This window comes from Theropithecus gelada, chromosome X (genome assembly GCF_003255815.1).
Source record: "Theropithecus gelada isolate Dixy chromosome X, Tgel_1.0, whole genome shotgun sequence".
In the NCBI taxonomy this organism is placed as follows: domain Eukaryota; kingdom Metazoa; phylum Chordata; class Mammalia; order Primates; family Cercopithecidae; genus Theropithecus; species Theropithecus gelada.
Window position 1 is genome coordinate 68,948,381 of NC_037689.1, and position 22,811 is coordinate 68,971,191.

General features: G+C 33.9%; 1 protein-coding gene across 1 annotated transcript in view; it reads right to left on the bottom strand.

Moving 5' to 3' along the window:
- Positions 1–22,811, bottom strand: part of APOOL (apolipoprotein O like) — an 81,866-nt gene that overhangs the window by 16,193 nt on the left and 42,862 nt on the right. The window contains exons 2-6 of the mRNA XM_025372580.1: positions 22,082–22,186; positions 16,474–16,593; positions 13,549–13,603; positions 12,043–12,141; positions 4,386–4,477 (exon numbers count right to left, since the gene is read on the bottom strand). Of these exons, the coding sequence (XP_025228365.1) occupies positions 4,386–4,477; positions 12,043–12,141; positions 13,549–13,603; positions 16,474–16,593; positions 22,082–22,186 (471 nt within the window). The remainder of the gene's footprint in view (positions 1–4,385; positions 4,478–12,042; positions 12,142–13,548; positions 13,604–16,473; positions 16,594–22,081; positions 22,187–22,811) is intronic.

Here is a 22,811-nt window from a genome sequence, read left to right on the forward strand (position 1 = left end):
AAAAAAAAAGAAAGCCTTTCCTATCTCAAGATTAAACAGGTATTCCTCTTATTTCTTCTCATACCTTTTATAGTATTCTAGTTTATGGTTAGATGTTTATTCCACCTAGAATTAGTTTTCCCACGATAGTTGGTAAAGGTCTGAGTAATTTTCAAAACAGCCAATTATCCCAACACATTTCTCGAAAAAAAAAAAAAATCTATCATTTCCATTACACACTGATTTGAAATGCCACCTGTACCACATATGCATCCCTACCCTCACGTGTACAAAGATATACTCAATATAATTGATTGAATATTCTCTTTTGTCCTCTTGATCTATTTTATTATGTATGCTATAGTAACCAATACACAGTAGACAGACAACAAATATTAGGTGAATGAATGTCACACTCCATTCAAATCCAGGGCTTTTGTAGGAACTGAATTAAATTTCTAGATTTTGAAACACCTGCCATATTTCAACATTTAGTCTTTCATCCAGAAATAGGATATATCTCCAAAGATACTGAAGATTTTTTGTTAAACATTCTTTACATATAAGTGAGATCAAACAGTATTTGTCTTTCTGTGTCTATCTTATTTCACTGAGTATAATGTCCTCTGGGTTATCCATGCTGTTGCAAATGGCAGAATTTCCATTTTTAATGGCTAAATAGCACTCTGTTGTATATATGTACCGAATTATCTTTATCCATTTATCTACTGAGAGACACTTAGGTTGTTTCTAATCTTGACTATTGTGAATAATGCTGCAATGAACATGGAGGTGCATATATTTCTTCAAGATACTGATTTCATTTTTTTTTTTTTGATATATATGCAGAATAGAAGCAGAGAGTAGAATGGAGGTTGCCAGGGGATAGGAGTGAGGTAAATGAGATGTTGGTCAAAGGGAACAAACTTTCAGTCATAAGATGAACAAGTTCTGGGTATGTAATATGCTGCATGGGTGGTGATGGATGTGTTAATTTGATTGTAATAATCATTACACTATATATGTATGTCAAATCATCATGTTGTACACCTTGAATATATTTAATCTTTATTCATCAATTAAATATTGTGAAAATTTAAAAATACCCTTCAGTAAAGTTTGATAGTTTATTTTTCTTTTAAACAGGTATTAAAACATTATTTGGTAAGTCTATTCTTAGATATTTTATAGCTTTCAAAGACAGACTACTTGTTACTCATTACATAAGTTAATAATAAAAATATTGTGAGGAAAATTATAAAGAGCAAAGAGTAATTCCATCTTGAAGAGTATTTTCAAAATGATGAATAACTGGAGTGAGTCTTTCATTGTTCAAAGGACCTTCTAGACTATCATTTCTTAAACTTTTTAATATCATAGACACCTTGGAGAAGCTCTTGAAAGCTATAGGCCCTTTCCTTCAGAAAAATACAGATACAGTAAAAAGCTCTCACCTGACATCCTTTTAGGAGACGTGACTGATTAATAAAATGTTTTAAATTTATTATAAATGATGTTTGTAGAATGCTGAACATTCATTCCTACCAGGTGCTCTCCAAAATGCTAAGGTACTATCTTTCGGAAGTTGATTAGTATGCTTATCAAGAGTAAGTTCCCTTTTTCCCCAAGTTGTTACATCAGTTCTACTTGTAATTAAACAGTCTAAATGTAACATAATATGATAAAATACAATTATAAAAATAATTATTGTTTCTAGGAAAATTAAGTTAAATGCTTCATAAAGACACAGATGTGAATGGCTAAAAAAATAACTGCTATGAAATTAGAGGTGAGCAAGACAATTATAACAGCTGGGAGAAGTAATAAACATCTAAAAGGATTCTGCACTCATCTTTTTTTAAATGTTTTTAATTGTTCATTCTATTTTAAAGGAACCTAATCTGGAAATTGTAGAAGACATACTACAAACATGGCTTACCGTTGGAAAGATGTTATAGATCTTTAACCAGTAGACCAATACTCAAAGAAAAGCCCTACTTCAAAACAGAGAAAAGGAAAGACTTTTTTTTTTTTTTTTTTTTTTTTTGAGATGGAGTCTCAATCTGTCTCCCAGGCTGGATGGAGTGCAATGGCGCAATCTCGGCTCACTGCAACCTCTGCTGTCTGGGTTCATGTGATTCTTGTGCCTCAGCCTCCCGAGCAGATGGAATTACAGGCGCCCGCCACCAGGCCTGGCTAATTTTTGTATTTTTACTAGAGATGGGGTTTCACCATATTGGCCAGGCTGAAGAAAGACACTTATGTTTTAATTTGAAGTAAAATTGTGGGTATATATTTTTATATATATTTTTACAACTCGCTGCTTTAACACTTTTGATTAATTGCTAACTACTAGTCCTGATTATGTCAAATAAGGTTTTTCTTGTACACACATGACTTTTCATAAAGTTTTGGAGAGGAGGGTGTGCTACAGACTCTCTAAAGTCCATCATGAATCTCAGGTTAAAAAAATTATATATTTGAATTTTTAAAATATTAAATATGATATTATTATAGTCAAAAGAAAAGCAAGGATTTCAACCCTAAGAATTAAAGTAACAATTATTTACCCCAGAAGAACATTTACAAGTTAATCTCTTATATTAGAAAAATTGCTATTTGAAGTTCAGCAATTCTTTTTTTTCCTTTTTAAAAGTAAAATTCAATACTTTATTTTAAAAAATAAAAATAAGACACATACTATGATCTCATTCTTACCTGTCTATTCATACATTTGTTTTTCTATCTCTGTGTATGTATGTTAAGATGTCTAGAAGAACATTCCATCCAAATGTGGACATGGATATTTGTATGGATAGATGCATTTTGGGCGATTTTTTTTCCCTAAACTTTTCTGAAATATTTAGATTATCTAAAGATAAGCAGGCACAATTTTTAAAAACAACCATGATGTCATTACTCTTAGAAAAAAGAAGAATCAGGGCTGGCCACAGTGGCTCACGCCGATAATCCCAGCACTTTGGGAGGCCGAGGCAGATGGATCACCTGAGGTCAGGAGTTCGAGACCAGCCTGGCCAACCTGGTGAAACTCCGTCTCTACTAAAATTACAAAAATTAGCTGGACATGGTGGTGGGCGCCTATAATCCCAGCTACTCGGGAGGCTGAGGCAGGAGAATTACTTGAATCCAGGAGGCGGAGGCTGCAGTGAGCCAAGATTGCGCCATTGCACTCCAGCCTGGGTGACAAAGCAAGACTCCATCTCAAAAAAACAGAAAAAAAAAAAAAGAAGAATCAGTGGAAGCATCATCCACTGGGAGGAGTAATGAACATGGAGGCCAAAAAATCTGAAGCTCAGTATGACGTTGGGCAAATCAGTCACTATGAAACTCCTCTGAGCCACAGTTTCCCTATAGATAAATGAGAAAAGATCAAAGTTGAATTAAATGAGCTTAATGTTTTCTTCCAATACTAGCATTTTATTGATTTCAGTGGTTAATTCCTATGTAAATTATTAAGAAAGTTTTAAAAATAAGTTTACCATGTTATCAATTATTTCAGGTATAAGTAGACTTAATGAATAATGTTCTCTTCCTCTGTTATGAGCTTCTATAGTTTGATCACATTACAAACTACATAGTACACCATATCCTTGACACTCTCAATAGGCAACTTTCTCTACATCAATAGTTAAAGAGATGAAGCAATGGGAATACAAGTACAGAAAGTCCTTCTGGTAACACCACACATTGTTTCAAGCATGAGGGGGATATGTTAACTGTTGGGAATTAAGAGGAGAAGGAAAAGAGGGAGAAAAATGCATAACCCAAAGTTTTCCTTCTCAATCTGAACATGTGTTAAAAATAAAATACTGACAAAAACTGTTCAAATCATTAAAAGAATCTGGATTTGTACTTAAGCTCACAAGAAAAAGACAAAACAACTATAATAAGCATTTATACAGGTGTTTCTTAGTTCTAAGTGGATTCAATATTGAGTTCGTGTGTGTGTGTGTGTGTGTGTGTGTGTGTGTGTGTGTGTTTTACGTTCAAAAACCACTGAAGCCAATCTATCAACTGGTTGTTTCTCATGTCAGGTTAATCTGCTGAACCAAACAGCTGCTAGTATTTTAATCTTCTTTTAAATAAAAATTGAAGTTTATATACCTTAATAATAGAGCAGTATTTCTCCCCATAAATTCTAATTCAGTGTCTCTGAACGTAATCCTCAAATCTGCCTTTACATTGTTGAATTATATTTAAACAAATTCATCCTATTAAGAATGGCATTTACCATGCTGAGATGCTAATGTGATTTGGCCAACAGAGTTGACACCAACTACATCTCTTAAAATTAAATGTTGAAGGTGCTGTGTAACATTTAAATATTGTCACACTGAGAGTTTAAACAAATACTGAAATGTTGCTATTATTTAAAAAGAACTTACCTTAGCAATTATTATGGACTGAACTGGGTAGCAAACAGTTGCTCCTAAAGTGGCCAGTCCCAGAGGATAAGTAATTTTCTTAAACTTGGAACCTATAAAATGCAAATAAATTATTAAACTCCAAATATATGCCACCAGAGACTTGATGTTCTTATACCGTAATGCTTTCTTTGCTCCCCTGGTAAGCCATGACACTCTGTTAAATTACTTTTTATGTAATTATACCAATCAAGATGGAAGCCAAAATGCCCTTAAGGATCTCAAGTCAATTACCCCTTAGCTGTCATGTCCAATTTAACAAAAGTATTCTCAATCTAATACTGACAATTACCTACACAAAAGGAATGGATGATTTTCTGCTGCTTGAAAGCTAGGTATTTTTCATGTCCTACGAAACCCAAATTTATAACCACAATTTTGCAAGTATCTAATAAAGCATGATAATATAGAGAATTAATTAACTCCTGTGTTTGTGACACCATATTAAAGTGAAATGGACTCTCTCTTACGTCTCCTTTTTGATTAAGTATTTAGGAAGGTTAGTTACTCAACTAAATAATCAGCTAAGGACTTTAACAGGTGCATAACTCCTTCATGTCACTGATTTAGAATACTGAATAATAATCACAAGTAACTTGACATAATTAATGCATATCAAAAAGTGCCTTAACTATGCATCATTTAAGAGTTATTTTCATATCTTTTTTTGGTAACAAAATCCTTTCAAAATATCTTTCAAATAGAATCTCCCTAGGAAATTCAATATATAAAACCTATAAACTTGATGCTGCTGTGACTAACTTTGGGGTAGGAAGCTCTGTATCAAACCCTGGCTATATGGCTTTTCCTTTATCCTGATACCACCACTAAACACTTCCATGAAACTAAGGGTTCTACAGAATAGTTTGAAATCCACCACTTTAAGCCATAGCTTAGTTCCAAGTAACTGTTGATTCAAAATAATATGTACGTTAAATGCTTCTCTGAGTATCTTAGACTGTATATATGATCTGGGTAATTGGATGATGGATTTTTAAATTGGGATAAGTACTTTCATGATCTGAAGCAGCTTATACAACCCCTAATCTAAAAAGGGAACAGCCTATCTGGTATATTATACAAATGAAAATGAATGTTTGCAGGCAAATTTGCAGTTTACGTAAGAGAAAAACTAGAGGTCTCTATCGGTCTGGTTTAACTATTATTAAGGAAGCTTTCTATAGTCATGTCTATAATGGACTGAGGTGAGGGGTGGCGGGCGGCCAGGCTGATTCGAACTAGTTTAGCTTTTCTTTAGATTTAGACTTTTGTGGTATGCAGAAAGAGGGTTTAAGTATATTAAAATGTCCTAAGTTGCTCCTTTACTCTAGTCCTGCTCGCTGTTATTCCGTTACCTATAGTTAAATTTCTTATTTCATAATTCTAATATCTCTTGATGTAAGTTCCCTTGACTTAACCAAATTCCCCTAATTGTGCTGCTCCTAAACATAGCAGGTGGCAGTTTTTCCTTATGTGTCATTTTAAAGATTTTAAAAAGACTTACAGTCATCCTCTCTTTACCTGATAAGAGAGGCCAGTCTGCAAGAAAAAACTACTCTGATATTTGCTGTTCTCCTCTATTTTTAAATAAAATGCATCCTGACAAGCAAATACTGAGGGATTTCATCACCACCACACCAGCGCTGCAAGAGCTCTCAAAGGGAGCACTAAACACGGAAAGGAAAAACCATTACCAGCCACTACAAAAACACACTGAAGTACACAGACCAATGGCACTATGAAGCAACTACATTAACAAGTCTGCAAAATTAACCAGCCAGCACCATTATGACAGGATCAAATTCACACATAACAATATTAACCTTAAATGAAAATGGACTAAATGCCCCAATTAAAAGACACAGGATGGCAAGCCAGACAAAAAGACAAGACCCATTGGTGTGCTGTATTCAAGAGACACATCTCATGTGCAAAGACACACACAGACTCAAAATAAAGGATGCAGGAACATTTACCAAGCAAATGGAAAGCAGAAAAAAATCAGGGGTTGCAATCCTAGTGTCTGACAAAACAGACTTTAAACCAACAGATGTCAAAAAACACAAAGAAGGACATTACATAATGGTAAAGGGTTCAATTCAACAAGAAGAGCTAACTATCCTAAATATATATGCACCCAATACAAGAGCACCCAGATTCATAAAGCAAGTACTTAAAGACCTAAAAAGAGATACAGACCCACACATAATATAGTGGGAGACTTTAATACTCCACTGTCAGTATCAGACAGATCATCGAGACAGAAAATTACCAAAGATATTCGGGACTTGAACTCAACTCTAGATCAAGTGGACCTGATAGACATCTACAGAACTCTCCACTCCAGGAAAAAAACAAAAACAAAACAAAAACAGAATACACATTTTTCTCAGTGCCATGTGGCACTTACTCTAAAATTGATCACATAATCGGAAGTAAAACACTCCTCAGCAAATGTAAAAGAACTGAAACCATAACAGTCTCTCAGACCACAGCACAATCAAATTAGAACTCAAGATTAAGAAACTCTCTCAAAACCGCACAACTACATGGAAATTGAACAAGCTGTTCTTGAATGACTTCTGGGTAAATAATGAAATTAAGGCAGAAACCAAGATGTTCTTTTAAACTAATGAGAACAAAGAGACAACGTGCCAGAATCTGCAATGCCGCTAAAGTAGTGTTAAGAGGGATATTTATAGCATTAAATGCCCACATCAAAAAGCTAAAAAGATCTCAAATTGACATCCTAACATGACAACTAAAATAACTAGAGAACCAAGAGCCAACAAACCACTGAGCTAGCAGAAGACAAGAAATAACCAAGCTTCAGAGCTGAAGGTGACAGAGGCACAAAAATCCCTTCAAAAAAAAAAAAAAAAAAATCAACAAATCGAGGAGATGATTTTATTGAAAAACATCAATAAAATAGACTGCTAATTATACTAATAAAGAAAAAAGGAGAGAATATTCAAATAAACACAATCTGAAATGATAAGGAGGATACCACCATTGATCCCACAGAAATACAAAACACCATCAGAGAATACTACAACCACATCTATGCAAATATACTATAAAATCTAGAAATGGATACATTTCTGGACACATACACCCTCCCAAGACTGAACCAGGAAGAAGTTGAATCCCTGAATAGGCCAGCAAAAAGTTCTGAAATTGAGGCAGTAATAAATATTCTACCAACCAAAAAAACCCCAGGACCAGATGGATTTACATCTGAATTCTATCAGAGGTACAAAGAGGAGCTGGTACCATTTCTTCTGAAACTATTCCAAACAACTGAAAAGGAGGGACTCCTCCCTAACTAATTGTATGAGGCCAGCATCATCCTGATACCAAAACCTGGCAGAGATACAACAAAAAAAAGAAAAAGAAAACTTCAGGCCAATATTCCTTATGAACATCAATGCAAAAATCCTCAATAAAATACTGGCAAACCAAATCCAGAAGCACATCAAAAAGCTTATCCACCATGATCAAGTTGGCTTCATCCCTGGGATGCAAGGCTGGTTCAACATATGCGAATCAATAAATGTAATTCATCATGTAAAAAGAACTAAAGACAAAAATCACATGATTATCTGAATAGACGGAGAAAAGGCCTTTGATAAAACTCAACATCCCTTCATGTTAAAAACTCTCAATAAACTAGATATTGAAGGAACACACCTCAAAATAATAAGAGCCATTTATGACAAACCCATAGCCAATATCATAATGAATGGGCAAAGCTGGAAGCATTCCCCTTGAAAACTGGCACAAGAAAAGGATGCCCTCTTTCACCACTCTTATTCAACATAGTACTGGAAGTTCTCGCCAGGGCAATCAGGCAAGAGAAAAAAATAAAGGGTACTGAAATAGGAAGAGAAGAAGTCAAATTATCTTTGATTGCAGATGATATGATCCCTGTATCTAGAAAATCCCGTCAACTCAGCCCAAAAGCTTCTTAAGCTGATAAGCAACTTCAGCTAAGCCTCAAGATACAAAAATCAATGTCCAAAATTTGCTAGCATTCCTATACACCAACAACAGGTAAGCAGAGAGCCAAATCACAAATTAACTCCCATTCACAATTGCCATAAAAGAATAAAATACTTAGGAATACAGTTAACAGGGGAAGTGACAGACCTCTTCAAGGAGAACTACAAACCATTGCTCAAGGAAATCAGAGAAGACAAAAACAAATGGAAAAACGTTTCATGCTCATGGATAGGAAGAAACAATATCGTGAAAATGGCCATACTGCCCAAAGGAATTTACAGATTCAATGCTATTCCCATTCAGTTATCATTGACATTCTTCACAGAATTAGAAAAAAACTATTTTAAAATTCACATGGAACCAAAAAAGAGCTCATATAGCCAGGACAACCCTAAGCAAAAAAGAACAAAGCTGGAGCCATCATGCTACCTGATTTCAAACTATACTACAAGGCTACAGTAGCCAAAGCAGCAAGGTATTTGTACAAAAATGGGCACACAGACTAATGGAACAGAATAGAGAACTAAAACCACACATCTACAACCATCTGATCTTTGACAAACCTGACAAAAACAAGCAATGGGGAAAGGATTCAATATTTAATAAATGGTGTTGGGAAAACTGGCTAGCCATATGCAGAAAACTGAAATTGGACCCCTTCCTTACACCTTATACAAAAAGTAACTCAAGATGGATTAAAGACTTAAAACATAAAACACAAAACTATAAAAATCCTAAAAGAAAATATAGGCAATACCATTTAGGACATAGGCATGGGCAAAAATTTTATGATGAAATCACCAAAAGCAATCACAACAAAAGCAAAAATTGACAAATGAGATCTAATTAAACTAAAGAGCTTCTGCACAGCAAAAGAAACCATCATCAGAGTGAACAGACAACCTATAGAACGGGAGAAAATTTTTGCAATCTATCCATCTCACAAAGGTCTAATATCCAGAATCTACAAGGAACTTAAGCAAATTTATAAGAAAGAAACTAAGAACCCCATTTAAAAATGGGCAAAGGACATGAACAAACACTTCTCAAAAGAAGACATACATGTGGCCAATAAACATGAAAAAGAGCTCAACATCACTGATCATCAGAGAAATGCAAATCAAAACCACAATGAGATAATATCTCACACCAATCAGAACAGGTTTTACTAAAGTCATAAAATAACAGATGTTGGTGAAGTTGTGGAGAGAAATGAATGCTTTTACATAGTTGGTGGGAATGTAAATTAGTTCAAACATTGTGGAAGATGTGGCGATTCCTCAAAGATTTAGAACTGGAAATACCATTTGACCCAGCCATCCCATTACTGGGTATATACCCAAAGGAATATAAATCATTCTATTATAAAGATACATGTATGCATATGTTCACTGCAGCACTATCCATAATAGCAAAGACATGGAATCAACCCAAATGTCCATCAATGATAGACTTATAAAGAAAATGTGGTACATATACACCATGGAATACTATGCTGCCATAAAAAGGAATGAGATCATGTCCTTTGCAGGGACATGGATGAAGCTGGAAAGCCATTATCCTCAGCAAACTAACACAGGAACAGAAAACCAAACACTGCATGTTCTCACTTGTAAGTGGGAGCTGAGCAATGAGAAGACATGGACACACGGAGGGGAACAACACACACTGGGGCCTGTCATGGGAGGGTGGCGGGGGGAGAGCATCAGGAAAAATAGCTGATGAATGCTGGGCTTATACCTCGCTGATGGGTTGACAGGTGCAGAAAACCATCATGGTACACGTTTACCTATGTAACAAATCTGAACATGCTGTACATATACCCTGGAACTTAAAATATAATTTTTTAAAACAAAGGTAAAATGTCTCCTGAGATTCATTATATTTATGTCATTATCTATTAATAGGTTGAGATCTCCAATTTGAAAAACACTGGGTTAGACTATTCTAGCTCTGACATTTGGAAACACGGTGAATGACCTACGGAACATTTTCTCTTGCAAGAATGGTATAAGTATTTTACTGAGAAATGGAGTAATACGTTTTGGACAATTTCCTTCAAAATTTAATTCTTTGAGTCTTATTGTTTTATATCGTGATCTTGGTTTTTAATTATTTCTTACTGAATAATTTATAATACCTATTCAATTAGAAGTTGCTTGCCTACTATAATAAGAAATAGGATATAGGGAGGCATTCATATTAGCTATAGAGAGAGTGTTATGTCCATCCAGATGATATATATATCTATATCTATATATATATATGAACATTCTACCATCCTAACTCTCATGTATATGCTATATATATATGTTATACATATATCTGTTATATATGTTATATATATGAGAGAGAGAGAGAGATATGTTAGAGTTAGGATGCTAGAACGTTCTTATAATTGCACAGCAGTTTTGTACTTAATTATGCCTTGAGTTGAGGCTTTTAGGACTATAGCTGGAAAAACAAACTACAAAGTACCTGACATCAGATTCCAGACTGGCTCAGAGCTGTGCCTTCCAAATATAAGCAATTTAGTTTGGGGACAATGTCTGCCAACTGGAGTGTGGACAAAGGATGACTGAAAGGTGACCAAAATGGCTAGTGACTAGAGAACTACACTAGCTTAGTAAGGGCTTGGAGAAATGAAAACCCTGCATACAAATTTTCATAGCAGCTCTATTCCTAATGACCAAAAGCTGGAAACAACCCAAATGTCCAACAGGTAAGTGATAAAGTAAACTGTGGCACATCCATATGAAGAAATACTACTTAGTAACAAAAAGGAACAAGCTATTAACACATGCAACAATCTTGATAATCTGAGTGAAAGAAGCCAGTCTATGTATGATTCCATTTAGATGGCATTCTCAAAAAGGCAGAGCTAGAGTGACACAGAACAGATCAGTGTTTCTGGGAGTTAGAAGTGGGAAGAAGGTCTGACTACAGACAGATAGCATGAGGTACTTTTTGGGAATAATATAACTGTTCTGTATCCTGGTTGTGGTGATGGTTACATGACTCTATGTATATATTAAAACTGATAGAATTGTATGAATCTACTGTGTCATAATTTTGAAATAAAATTTTTTTGAATATACAGCTGTTCCTATTAAAATTATAATTTGTCGTTTTGTTTTCTAGGTAACTTTTTTTTTAAGACCTTAAGAGTCGCTAACTACCGAAAAAATTTCTTGAGAGTTTTATCTTAACGTAAAAATATATACTAATCACTCAAACTAATTTTCTCAGTCATGATCCCCCATATTCTGGGGGCTACTTTAAAGATTTGAGACAGAGATACTGATATATGAGATAAAATTTTATTTTCTCTTGGTCTCATCCTGACCAATGTTGTTAGAACTGACATGGTATCTCATTCTAGTTTTTATCTGCATTTCCCTAATGACTAATGATGTTGAACTGCCTTTGGAATAGCTATAGTTTTGAAAACACAAAGTCCTTATAAAAGTAAGCATGCTGTAATACAGAATCTAAAAATCTTTACAGTAGCCTATCCAGATAATATTCAATAAAGCATATGACGTTTTCTTATGATCGTAAAATTCAGAAACTAATATCGTGGCATTAAGAGAGAATATACTCTTAAAAACCCTACCTTTTCTCGCTGAAACCAAGCCCGCCAATCCTGAAACTGTAATAACTCCCATTTTCGGAAGAAAGTCTCGAGGAGGATTCTTCAGATAGACATAAGCATCTCAAGAAATCAGTTAAAAATTAACATAAATAACTGAATTCTACTGGGCATTCTATACAGTTATGATGCAGGAAGGTTAAAGAGATTTGCTAAGATAATAAGGTTTAAACACTCTTCAAAAGAGCTATATATAATGACGATATGAGTAGCAACCTAAAAAACTAGATATATTTACTTGTTACGAAATAACATTTTCCTTCTATAGGTGATTTAATATTTCTTTTCTTAATGATACCAGTGGTCATTACTATAAAGAAATGTAATGCTAGAGGGCACATCTTAATATGGGTTACCATAAGGTGAATTTCTGACTGTGTATGTATTATATCTCTATAATGAACATGCTTCTGCCCTTATCTGTTCAAACACTGGTAGCCTCTAGTGAGAACCGAAATAGATACTTTATAAAGGAGTTTTGAATAATAGTTTAAGGATATACACAGCTACTAGACCTTGCTTGCCACTATTCCCTAATAATCTCAAGACAGCCACTGCTGTTGGTTAATCATCACTGAGCCTAGATAAAAAGTAGATAAAGAGTAGGTGAAAGTCCAGATTTCTTGGCTTTCTATATATTTAAATTGTTTCTAGTTCCAAAAGTATACTTTTCTATCATAGTTAATTATTTAATGGCAATCACATATTTAATCCTATTCCTAATGATTGATGAGGAATATAATTTTGAATTTATTCCTAATACATTAAATAATGATAATTCAAAAACAGGTCATCAACTTCATGGAAACATTCAAAATTTTAGCTCATCTTTCTATCTCCCATACATATTTACTATGACAACTGGCATAAGCCAAGAATATTAGAAAGCTGTATCTGTTGCTAAATACCATTAACAAGCTAGAGTCAAATATAATTGCTTTTTAAACATTAGCTTAAATATTCCAGGGTTAGTGATTGCTATAACATTTCCTAGCCGTTGATAGCAAAATACAATGTTTTTTAACAGCAAATAGCACTTAAACTAATTAGCAACAATGGAGACATGTTTTTAATTTATGCTTTATGATATATAATATAGACTTAGTAGTTAAAACAGACCTCAGTTTGTATCCTGCCACTACCACTTGTAGTTATGTAACCTCAATAACCTACTTAACCTTTCTAAACCTCAGTTGCCCTCATCTGTAAAATGGGAATAATTATAATACCAATACTAACAGAATTGTGACAAAAATTATGTAAAATGTTTAGTACAACACCTTAGCCAATAATAACTGCTGAATAATGAATACTATTGCTTTGCTATTATTACCAATAAATTGCTATAGAGAGTATCTTCTGAGTTGGCAAATGTATGATAATGGGTAACATACCAAGTTTATTTTTCTCATATTTAAACAAAGCAATTTAAAAACACAATACAACATTTCTAATTATTTACTCACCTACCTTTTCCAAATTGTACTGTATCCATTATCCCATTTTTCACAAAGACATAAACACCCTGAGCAAAAAAAAAAAGGGGGAGGGGGAAGACACCTGCATTTTTGAAGCTGTTGATAATGAGACAAAATTGCCTGCACCTCCGAGATTATATTAAAAGGTTGACTTAGCATTATGCCCAAATCTAAATCCAGCTTTCCTGTGTATTTACTATCAGAATACTCATTTAACTTAGCTTGTTTTCATTTTCTGCTTTTCATTCTATTTAACATGGATAACATTTATACCATTTTTCTCATATAAATGGATGTCTATGAAATAATCAGAGCAGAAATGATAGTGAAGAAAATAAAGATCTATCATCTTATGTTATAACGAACTAGAAAAATACATGGAATTTAAATAAAGCAAAGTATATTTCAGTTTAGAAGCAACATCTGATTAATAAAGATGCAGTAGCAATAACATAATGATTTGTAGAGGGAAAAAAAGAACAAAAAGTCTAAAGCAAAGGGCTTCATCTTCCTCCCTTTTCTTATTGTACATTAGAATGAGAAAAAAAAATCTAAATTATCTCAGGACAGAAATCATCCTACATAGACTACTGTTTATCCTGTTTTTAAATAGGAACATAAATTCTCTAAAAATCAAAACTATGTTAATCCATCGGAGGAATTAAAGTTTTAAAGCAAATCTTTAACTTTACCTGTCTCTAACTGATTTATTTTAGTGCAAAAGAGTGTTATTTATTGAGTGCTAGGTACTATCTCACTTATATAAGAAAAAAAAAAGGAAGTCACAAAATGATTTACTCATGGTCATATTGTACTCTGTTGATGGAACCAGAAAACACAATCCAAATATATGGTCTCCTTCTCTGAACTAGCTGCTATGAAACCATGGGATAAAAACAGAACAAAAAAGACTTTCAAAGCAGAGAAAATAGAGATTATTATACTGGACAGGGAAGAAATAAGTTTTTGTTATAGAGATAGCTTGGTTTTGTAATTTTATCTTAGATATTTTAATGGTTATCAGAGAGATGCAGAGGTTCATCTTGGTTTAAAGTTGTACAAATCAGCATAAATGCTAACTGCTATTGAACTACTTTTCTGTAGGGACTCTCTTGAGAATATTGCACCTTCAAAGTTAAAATATCTATTGACCAGTCGATTGGGAGTCATTTAACCATTAAGTCATCTTTTTAAAATTTTTTTTTCTTATCTCTGCTAAAGAATTCATTTTTACCACATGGGGTCAGTGCTATCTAAATTTCAAAACACCAAGCTAGCAGTAGTAGAAATTGAATTTGCTCTACATGATTCAAGGTTTAATGTGGAACAAATTTGAGTCAGACGTAATTTTTAAAGAATAGATTACATTTTTAGGGGAAAATTAGAAAAAAAAATTGTTTACATTTAGGACAAAATGCATTGGAAATTGCCTTTTTTCAACCTATTTGTTTGAGCATATTTAATGGAATAAAACATTCTTTTGAGTCTTAAATTGGATGATAGTTACAATAGCAATTTAAAGACCTCTCAGGAACATTTTATCTCACTGAAGAAAAATTTGAGAACATTATGGAAAATTACATCTCAGGAAGCTTAAGTCTGAATCATCTAGCTATTGGCATATAGTCATAGGGACATGATTCAGACCATAACTGGTTAAGGTATTTCCCTCTTAGAGCAAACTATTAGTAGCGTGTAGTACAACTAGTACCATAAAAATTGTATGACAAACACAAGTTTTCAAAAATAACATCATATATTTATCAGATATTTGAATGAAATATCATCTGGAATTATCAGAGTTCATTGATTTGGTATTTCACCTAAGCATACATTATTTTTTATAAGCTCATTAGATTTCTTTCTAAAGATAATGGATAGAAGAAACTAAACAAGAACAGTGGTTCACCATCAGGCTACAGCTGGGGAAAAGTCACATGGTTACTAGGTCAGAATGATGAAAACACTGGTAACAACATTAAGACACTGACACTGGAGATACCGATGCTAACACAATTATGTTTATGTGATGATAAAGAAACATTAGTGTTGTATCAGCTTACTCCACCACTCTGCTGATGGTTATCACTAATTGAAGGCTAAGCATTAAAGTCACGTGTATTCTAGCTTGCCCAATAGCTTACTGTAGCTAGAATGGTCTTATGGGATAACCCCAACAAGTAAACAACACTTTGCTTAGCCAAAGAAGAAAATATTCAGAAGTAATCTCAGAACTTCACATAAAAAGTGAGGGATACTGTGTACATGCTAGGTGACACAAATGCTTGCTGAACTACTTTAATTTATGCAGTAGGGGTACAGTAGGTTCAATACAGCCACAAATTATTTGCTGCAACTTCTACTGAGAATTGGCATCTAATTCCCTTCCCTTTAAAACGAAGCTGGCCTTAGTGACTTAACAATAGAATGCTGTAGAAGTGACTTTCTTGGACATCTGATGATAGGCAAAAAGCCTGACAAATTCTGCCTAGGGCCACTTGTAACATTGTCTTTAGGAGCCCTGAACTACCCATGTTAAGTTATATCTGACCTATTTGAGATCACCATGCTTGAGAGGCCATGTGTAGGCATTCTAGTCAATAATCCCAGCTGAACCCAGCCATCCAGCCATCTTTAACAAGGTGCCAGATATGCAAATAAAGCTGTCTTGGACTGTCTAGATCAGCTCATTTGCCAGATGAACACCACTGGGCCACCTCTGTCAATGTCACATGCAACAGACAAATCATCTGTCTGAACTCAGATCAAATTTGTGACTTACAGAATCATAAGATGTAACATAATGGTTGTGGTTTTAAGCCACTAAGTTTTGGATTAGTTTTCTACACATCAATAGGTAACTGGAACAATTAAATCAGAAACCTCTGATATTAAACCACTATCAGAATTGACTTACCTTGCACCAGCCAATATAACAACCAGTTGCAGTCCGGATGGAAGCAAAACCCATTTGTAAATGACCAGGCTGCTCTTCAACATATTTAGACTGAAGCGGTGGTGCAGTATATATAGGGAGCTACAGGCAAAAAATGTTCATGTCAAAAACGTAAAATAGCTGGACTGTCCGTAACAGCAGTATGGCAGAACAGGAATCCTAATCAGCCTTCTTCCTAAAAACAACTAAAAATGCTGATAAAATACTTTGAAAAAACCATCTTAAATACAGGAATGATGTGGTAAACTGTTTATAAAGACTATTTAAAACCCAGAAATTAAAAGATGCCAAATATAGTATAATATAGTGGTTCTACTCTTATGTATATTTAGAGAAACTACTGTTTTTGCACACCCAGAGTTATGTATAATAATGTTCATAGCAACATTTTAATTACAACCAACCCAATGTCCATCCACAGTAAAATGGATACATTGGGGCATATTCGTACAAAGAAATATTAGAAATTAGGGGGTAAATATAAAAATTACAGCAACATGGAAAAATTTGGATGAATTTCAGGAATATAAGTTTACTTAAAAAAATCCAAAAAACATATTGCTTAGCAATACAGACATATAAGGTAAAATTTAAAAGTAAAGGAGGGGAATAATAGTAAAAATTCAGGGTAATGATAACCTCTGAATGGAATGAAATGGGAACACAGGGGATTTTGTTTTCCTTTAAATTGGGTAGTAGGCACACAGCTGTACATCATTATCATCATATCATACCTTTCATATTTTGAACAGCCTTTTTATTCTAATTAGTATTTAATAAAAACAAACATACACAAAAGAACAATGAAAAATTTAACCAGGTAGGGACTTACTTCCTTTTAAAAAAAAAAAACATTTTTTTTTTGGCTTTTATATTTAGGGTATAAATCATCCTATGAAGCTTGGTGTTTCATGAAGATATAACTGGAAAGAATTAAGTTTAAAAATCAACAGCAAGGGAACTAGATGATTAATGACTTTGGATTTGGTCCTCTATCAACAACAAACATGAAACTATAGTTAACACTATATTGTATTCTTGAAAAATGCTAAGAGTGGGTATAAAATGTCCTCATCACAAAAATGATAACTATTTAAGGTAATACATATGTAAACTGAGTTAGTCATTCCATAATGTATATATACTTCAAAGCATCATGCTGTACAAGGTAAATGCATACAATTTTATGTCAGCTTTTTAAATTAAAATTTAAAAGACATATAAACCATAAGACAGTGTCAGTTTGGTAAAGTTTTTCCAGTAGTAAGTCAGAAAAGTCTTGCTTTACCATTAAATGGCTCTTTACTTCCCATACCAGGATTAAAGAGTTAGTGTTTATCTTTCTACACTAATACTTAGATTTAAATTCACCACATTGCCCACTTTTTGATGGGGTTGTTTGTTTTTTTCTTGTAAATTTGTTTGAGTTCTTTGTAGGTTCTGGATATTAACCCTTTGTCAGATGAGTAGATTGCAAAAATTTTCTCCCATTCTGTAGGTTGCCTGTTCACTCTGATGGTAGTTTCTTTTGCTGTGCAGAAGCTCTTTAGTTTAATGAGATCCCATTTGTCAATTTTGGCTTTTGCTGCCGTTGCTTTTGGTGTTTTAGACATGAAGTCTTTGCCCATGCCTATGTCCTGAATGGTACTACCTAGGTTTTCCTCTAGGATTTTTATGGTATTAGGTCTAACATTTAAGTCTCTAATCCATCTGGAATTAATTTTCGTATAAGGAGTAAGGAAAGGATCCAGTTCCAGCTTTCTACTTATGGCTAGCCAGTTTTCCCAGCACCATTTATTAAATAGGGAATCCTTTCCCCATTTCTTGTTTCTCGAGTTATACCTGATGTAAATGACGAGTTGATGGGTGCTGACGAGTTGATGGGTGCAGTACACCAACATGGCACAAGTATACATATGTAACAAACCTGCACGTTATGCACATGTACCCTAGAACTTAAAGTATAATAATAATAATAAATTTTAAAAAAAGAAAGAAAAAATAAATAAATAAATAAATTCACCACATTGGCAACTGTGTGTAATTAGGAAGGTGAGAGATGCATATTTTATATTAAAGATGCATTTTATATATAAAAAGCAGGTGCACTGCAAGTAGAGAAGTTTCCCCTCTCCCCTAGAAAGGAGAGATATATGTGGATGTACTGGTGTTAGAGTGGGCAACGTTATTTACTTACATGTTTGTCCATCATGTTTCTATCCTCTCTATTATTTACACATCCCAATTCCAAACTTCACTACACTCATTGTTCTTATTCTCTCCTCTGTCCCCATCAAAACCTGCTGATTAAGTTTTCTTTTCTTTTTTTTTTTTGCGACAGGGTCTTGCTTTGTCATCCAGGCTAGAGTACAGTGGCATGAACACAGCTCACTGCAGCCTCAACCTTCCGGGCTCAAGCAATCCTCCCACCTCAGCATCCTGAGTAGCTGGGACTACAGGCACACCCCCAACAAACCTGGCTAATTTTTGTATTTTTTTGTAGAAACGGGGTTTCACCCTGTTGCCCAGACTGGTCTCCAATTCCTGAGCTCAAGCAATCCGCCCACGTTGGCATCCTAAAGTGCTGGGATTATAAGCGTGAGGCACCGTGTCTCACGGATTCAGGTTCTTTATCTGTTGCCAATTGTAAACAAAATTTTGTATATGAAGTTTTCTAGGAACAGCATTCAAAGTTCTTATCAGACTCTCAAAGGGGTCAGAATGGTTAAGAATCAGTGTTTTAAAGTATTTTCCTTCTAAGGCATGGGCATAGTTGAAAGGTTTATGATGACAGGATTTCAGCTCTACTGTAAGAATTTTAAGAGCTAGCCAGTAGGATGTTACTATAGTCTCCACTGAGAAGAGCATTCTCACTATAAATTTTGGAGGCCTTGGGGTTAAATGCCACTTATTGTATAGATAGAAATTGTTTGTTCTCATTTTGAAATTATGATTACATTTAGTAAGCTATAAAACCACATTTAAAATTAAATTGAACCAAAGTAACTAAAACTCTCAAATCAGTATTTTTTCTGTTATTTCTCAGTGACAACAAGCAAATGACAAGAAAATAAGTACAATTCATCTCATAGAGGGATTTTAAAAAGAAATGTTCAGGGATGTCTAGGGCTGGCTATATACATGCATTCCAATTGCTAATCATTTTACTGATCTGAACACTGTAGATTTCATGGTTAAAAAAATGATTGTCTCATGGTCCTACAGAGTTTTCTATTAAAGAGAGATTTAATTATGTTCACTAGATGGCATCTAAGGCAGGAATACATTGAGAATATTTAAAAAGACGCTTAGTGAGAAGAGTTGAACTAAAACAGATTTTCTGTTTAGCTACAAGTTTACCAAAAGATTCAAATAACCAAATAACTAGAACACTTCATTCATAAAGTATTCTGGTTTAGTAGAAGCATTATTATAGATTTAAACGGAAGTATAGCTCACTTTACACAATAAAAGTAGCTAGAAATGTTGCACATAAATCACATTTTAATCCCTTCAGAAATTCTACAGTCCTCAAGGATTGGATCCTGACTTTGTATATAGTCCCTAGCACGTAGTTGGCAACCAGCTTTGTTTAATGAGTAATTCAATTAAATGATATTTAAAATGTACTTGGGGAATACAATAAATACCAAGGAATACTGTGTATTCCATAATAAACAGCACTACTTTATTTTAAAATTTCAAAAATTAAATTCAGTCATTAGGGATTTATCTTCCTACCTAGATTTGAGCTGTCCAGATATGGGAGTGTCAAGGAAGCCTTAAAATCAACATCCTCCTAAGATTAATAAAAAGAAAAAATTAAAAAAATACTTAGAATCAGTTAGTGGGTAGGAAAATGACTCTACCCTAGACCATTAATGAAAATAAACTTTAGTAATTAGAACAGTGCCTCACAAATATATATAGAGGAGCTTAGAAAATATTTTTGGTTGAATTTATGAATATTACCTTTATGCATGTTAGTTTGGCAATATTATCAATTTTTTGTGCCTTTTGACCTACACTTCTGCTTCTAGAAATTCATTCTAAGGAAATGGTTATAGACGTATATATAGATTCAATACAAAGTGGTTCAACAAGTACTGAATACAATAGCAATAGCTGGACATAGTCTACATTTCCAAAAATTTATGAAAATTTTACATTTATTTGATGGTAGTACATTCATACAACAGAATACTTATGACACCATTAAGAGTTCTGCCCAATGTCATCTAACTAGTCAGTCATGGAAGCAGGATTCAAATTCAGGCCTGATTCAAAAACATATTATTAAGTGTGTAGATAAACCTTAGGGATGACTTAAAGTGGGAAGAGATAAAAAGCACAATGATGAATAGAATTAGTAACCACAATTACAGCTCAACAGGCTGGCATGATAAGCCAGATCAACAAGGTAAAATTTAAACAGGTATAAATATACCTTCAACGAGTCCAAAAAGTTCAAATGCCTAAGTACAGACTGGGATGAGGCATACCTTACTGGTAGTCCATGTAAAAAGGCTTAATGAATTTTAGAGAACCACATGCTTACTGTATCACGGTCAAAGGCTGCTTATGAGCATGGTTGATTTTGAGCACTCAAACATAAAAACTAACACGATATTAGGCAGCATTAATAGAAATATAACATCTAGAAGAGGAGAAGTCAGAGACTGACTCTGTCCTGTAGCAGTCAAAACACCTTGGTTCATACATCCAAGTCATGGCACCAAAAACCAAAGTGCTTTTTAAAAACAAAAACAAAGTACTTACACCTGAAGAAAACACTAACTATCCTGAACATGCTTGGCAGAGGCTGATCATGATAGTGAGGAACTCAGAGCTGTGATGTATGAGAAATAGTTGAAGCAACTAAATGCTTTAAAATGTTTATCCTGGAAGCAAAATTACTTAAAGTATAACTGATATTTAAAGGCTTGTTTTTTGAAAGAGAGAAGTTTTCTGTTTGGCACCAATGCAAGAGATACAGTACCAACAGGTAGAAGTGATTATGAGACTAATTTCTGTCTGACATAAGGAAAGGACCTTAAATTAAATGAGAGGATTTAGAAAATGCAATGGGCTCCTTAGACTCCTTTATCTAGAGTTTTATTCACGTAGAAGATATATGGCCACTAAATGTGCCTGCTATAGAGGGAATTACAGTACCATACAGAAGGTTGATCTAGAAAACATCTAAGGTCACTTCCAAAACTGAGATCTTAATGAATCTCTTAAACTGAAGTTTCCTAATACTGAATGTACCTGTATACGTTTCTCAAGAAAGAAAAATCAGACTGCCTAGAACGTCTAACACCCTCTACTATTTATTGATTATTCATTAAGAAAAACCACCAGTTGTTTTTCATTGGAGTTGGAATTTTAGATGTTTGAGTTACATATTGTCTTTTGAGATACTTCATAACTATTTCTCTCAACTTTTAAAACCTACCTAACAAAGACTTCTAAGACATTTTTGATGAGTAAAGATAATTTTAAAAAATATAGCTTTTGTGTTATCTTGATATTATACAAAGTTCATAAACCTTTGTAGGCAAATTACCTGCTCTGGTTTCACTAGCTGCTTTTTGGATTCCTCTTCTTTGACTGCATGTACACTTACAGATGCATATATCAGACCTGCAGGCATGGTTGTCAGTTTTCCCATCTGAGAAAGATAGATCAAAAACACCTTTTTAGTTGAAAAGCTTTCCATCTTCCATTTCCTCATAAATTCTGGAAGAATCTCAGGTAATCTATTGGTTTCACTGTAATATATTAAATATTCAAACACTCCAAATTACTTCATACATTTTTAAGACACAGTTCATAAAATTATCTTCTCATACTGGATGGCAGAGTACTATTTTTACCTGTTTGTTAACTACTTCATAAGGAATATAGCAATATAATATTTATCTGGAATATTATTACATAATAATATAGCAATGTAATAATTACTAAAATCTGAGGGATGGAGTGGGATTGGTCTTGGTATTCATTCAGTCTACAAACATCAGTTGAACACCTACTATGTGCCAGACTCTGGTTTTAGTGTTTAGAATATATCAGTGAACAAAACAAAGATTCCTGCTCTCATACAAATGACATTCTAGTAGAGAAGAGACAGGCAATAAACACAATAAACTATATGTTATATTACAAGTTGATAAATGCTCTGGAGAATGTAAAGGATAAGAGTGGTCTGGAGTACTGAGTGATGCAGGCTGCATCTTGAAATACAATTTATAATAACGTTATCCATAAAAATGAATTATTTCTATTATAAATCC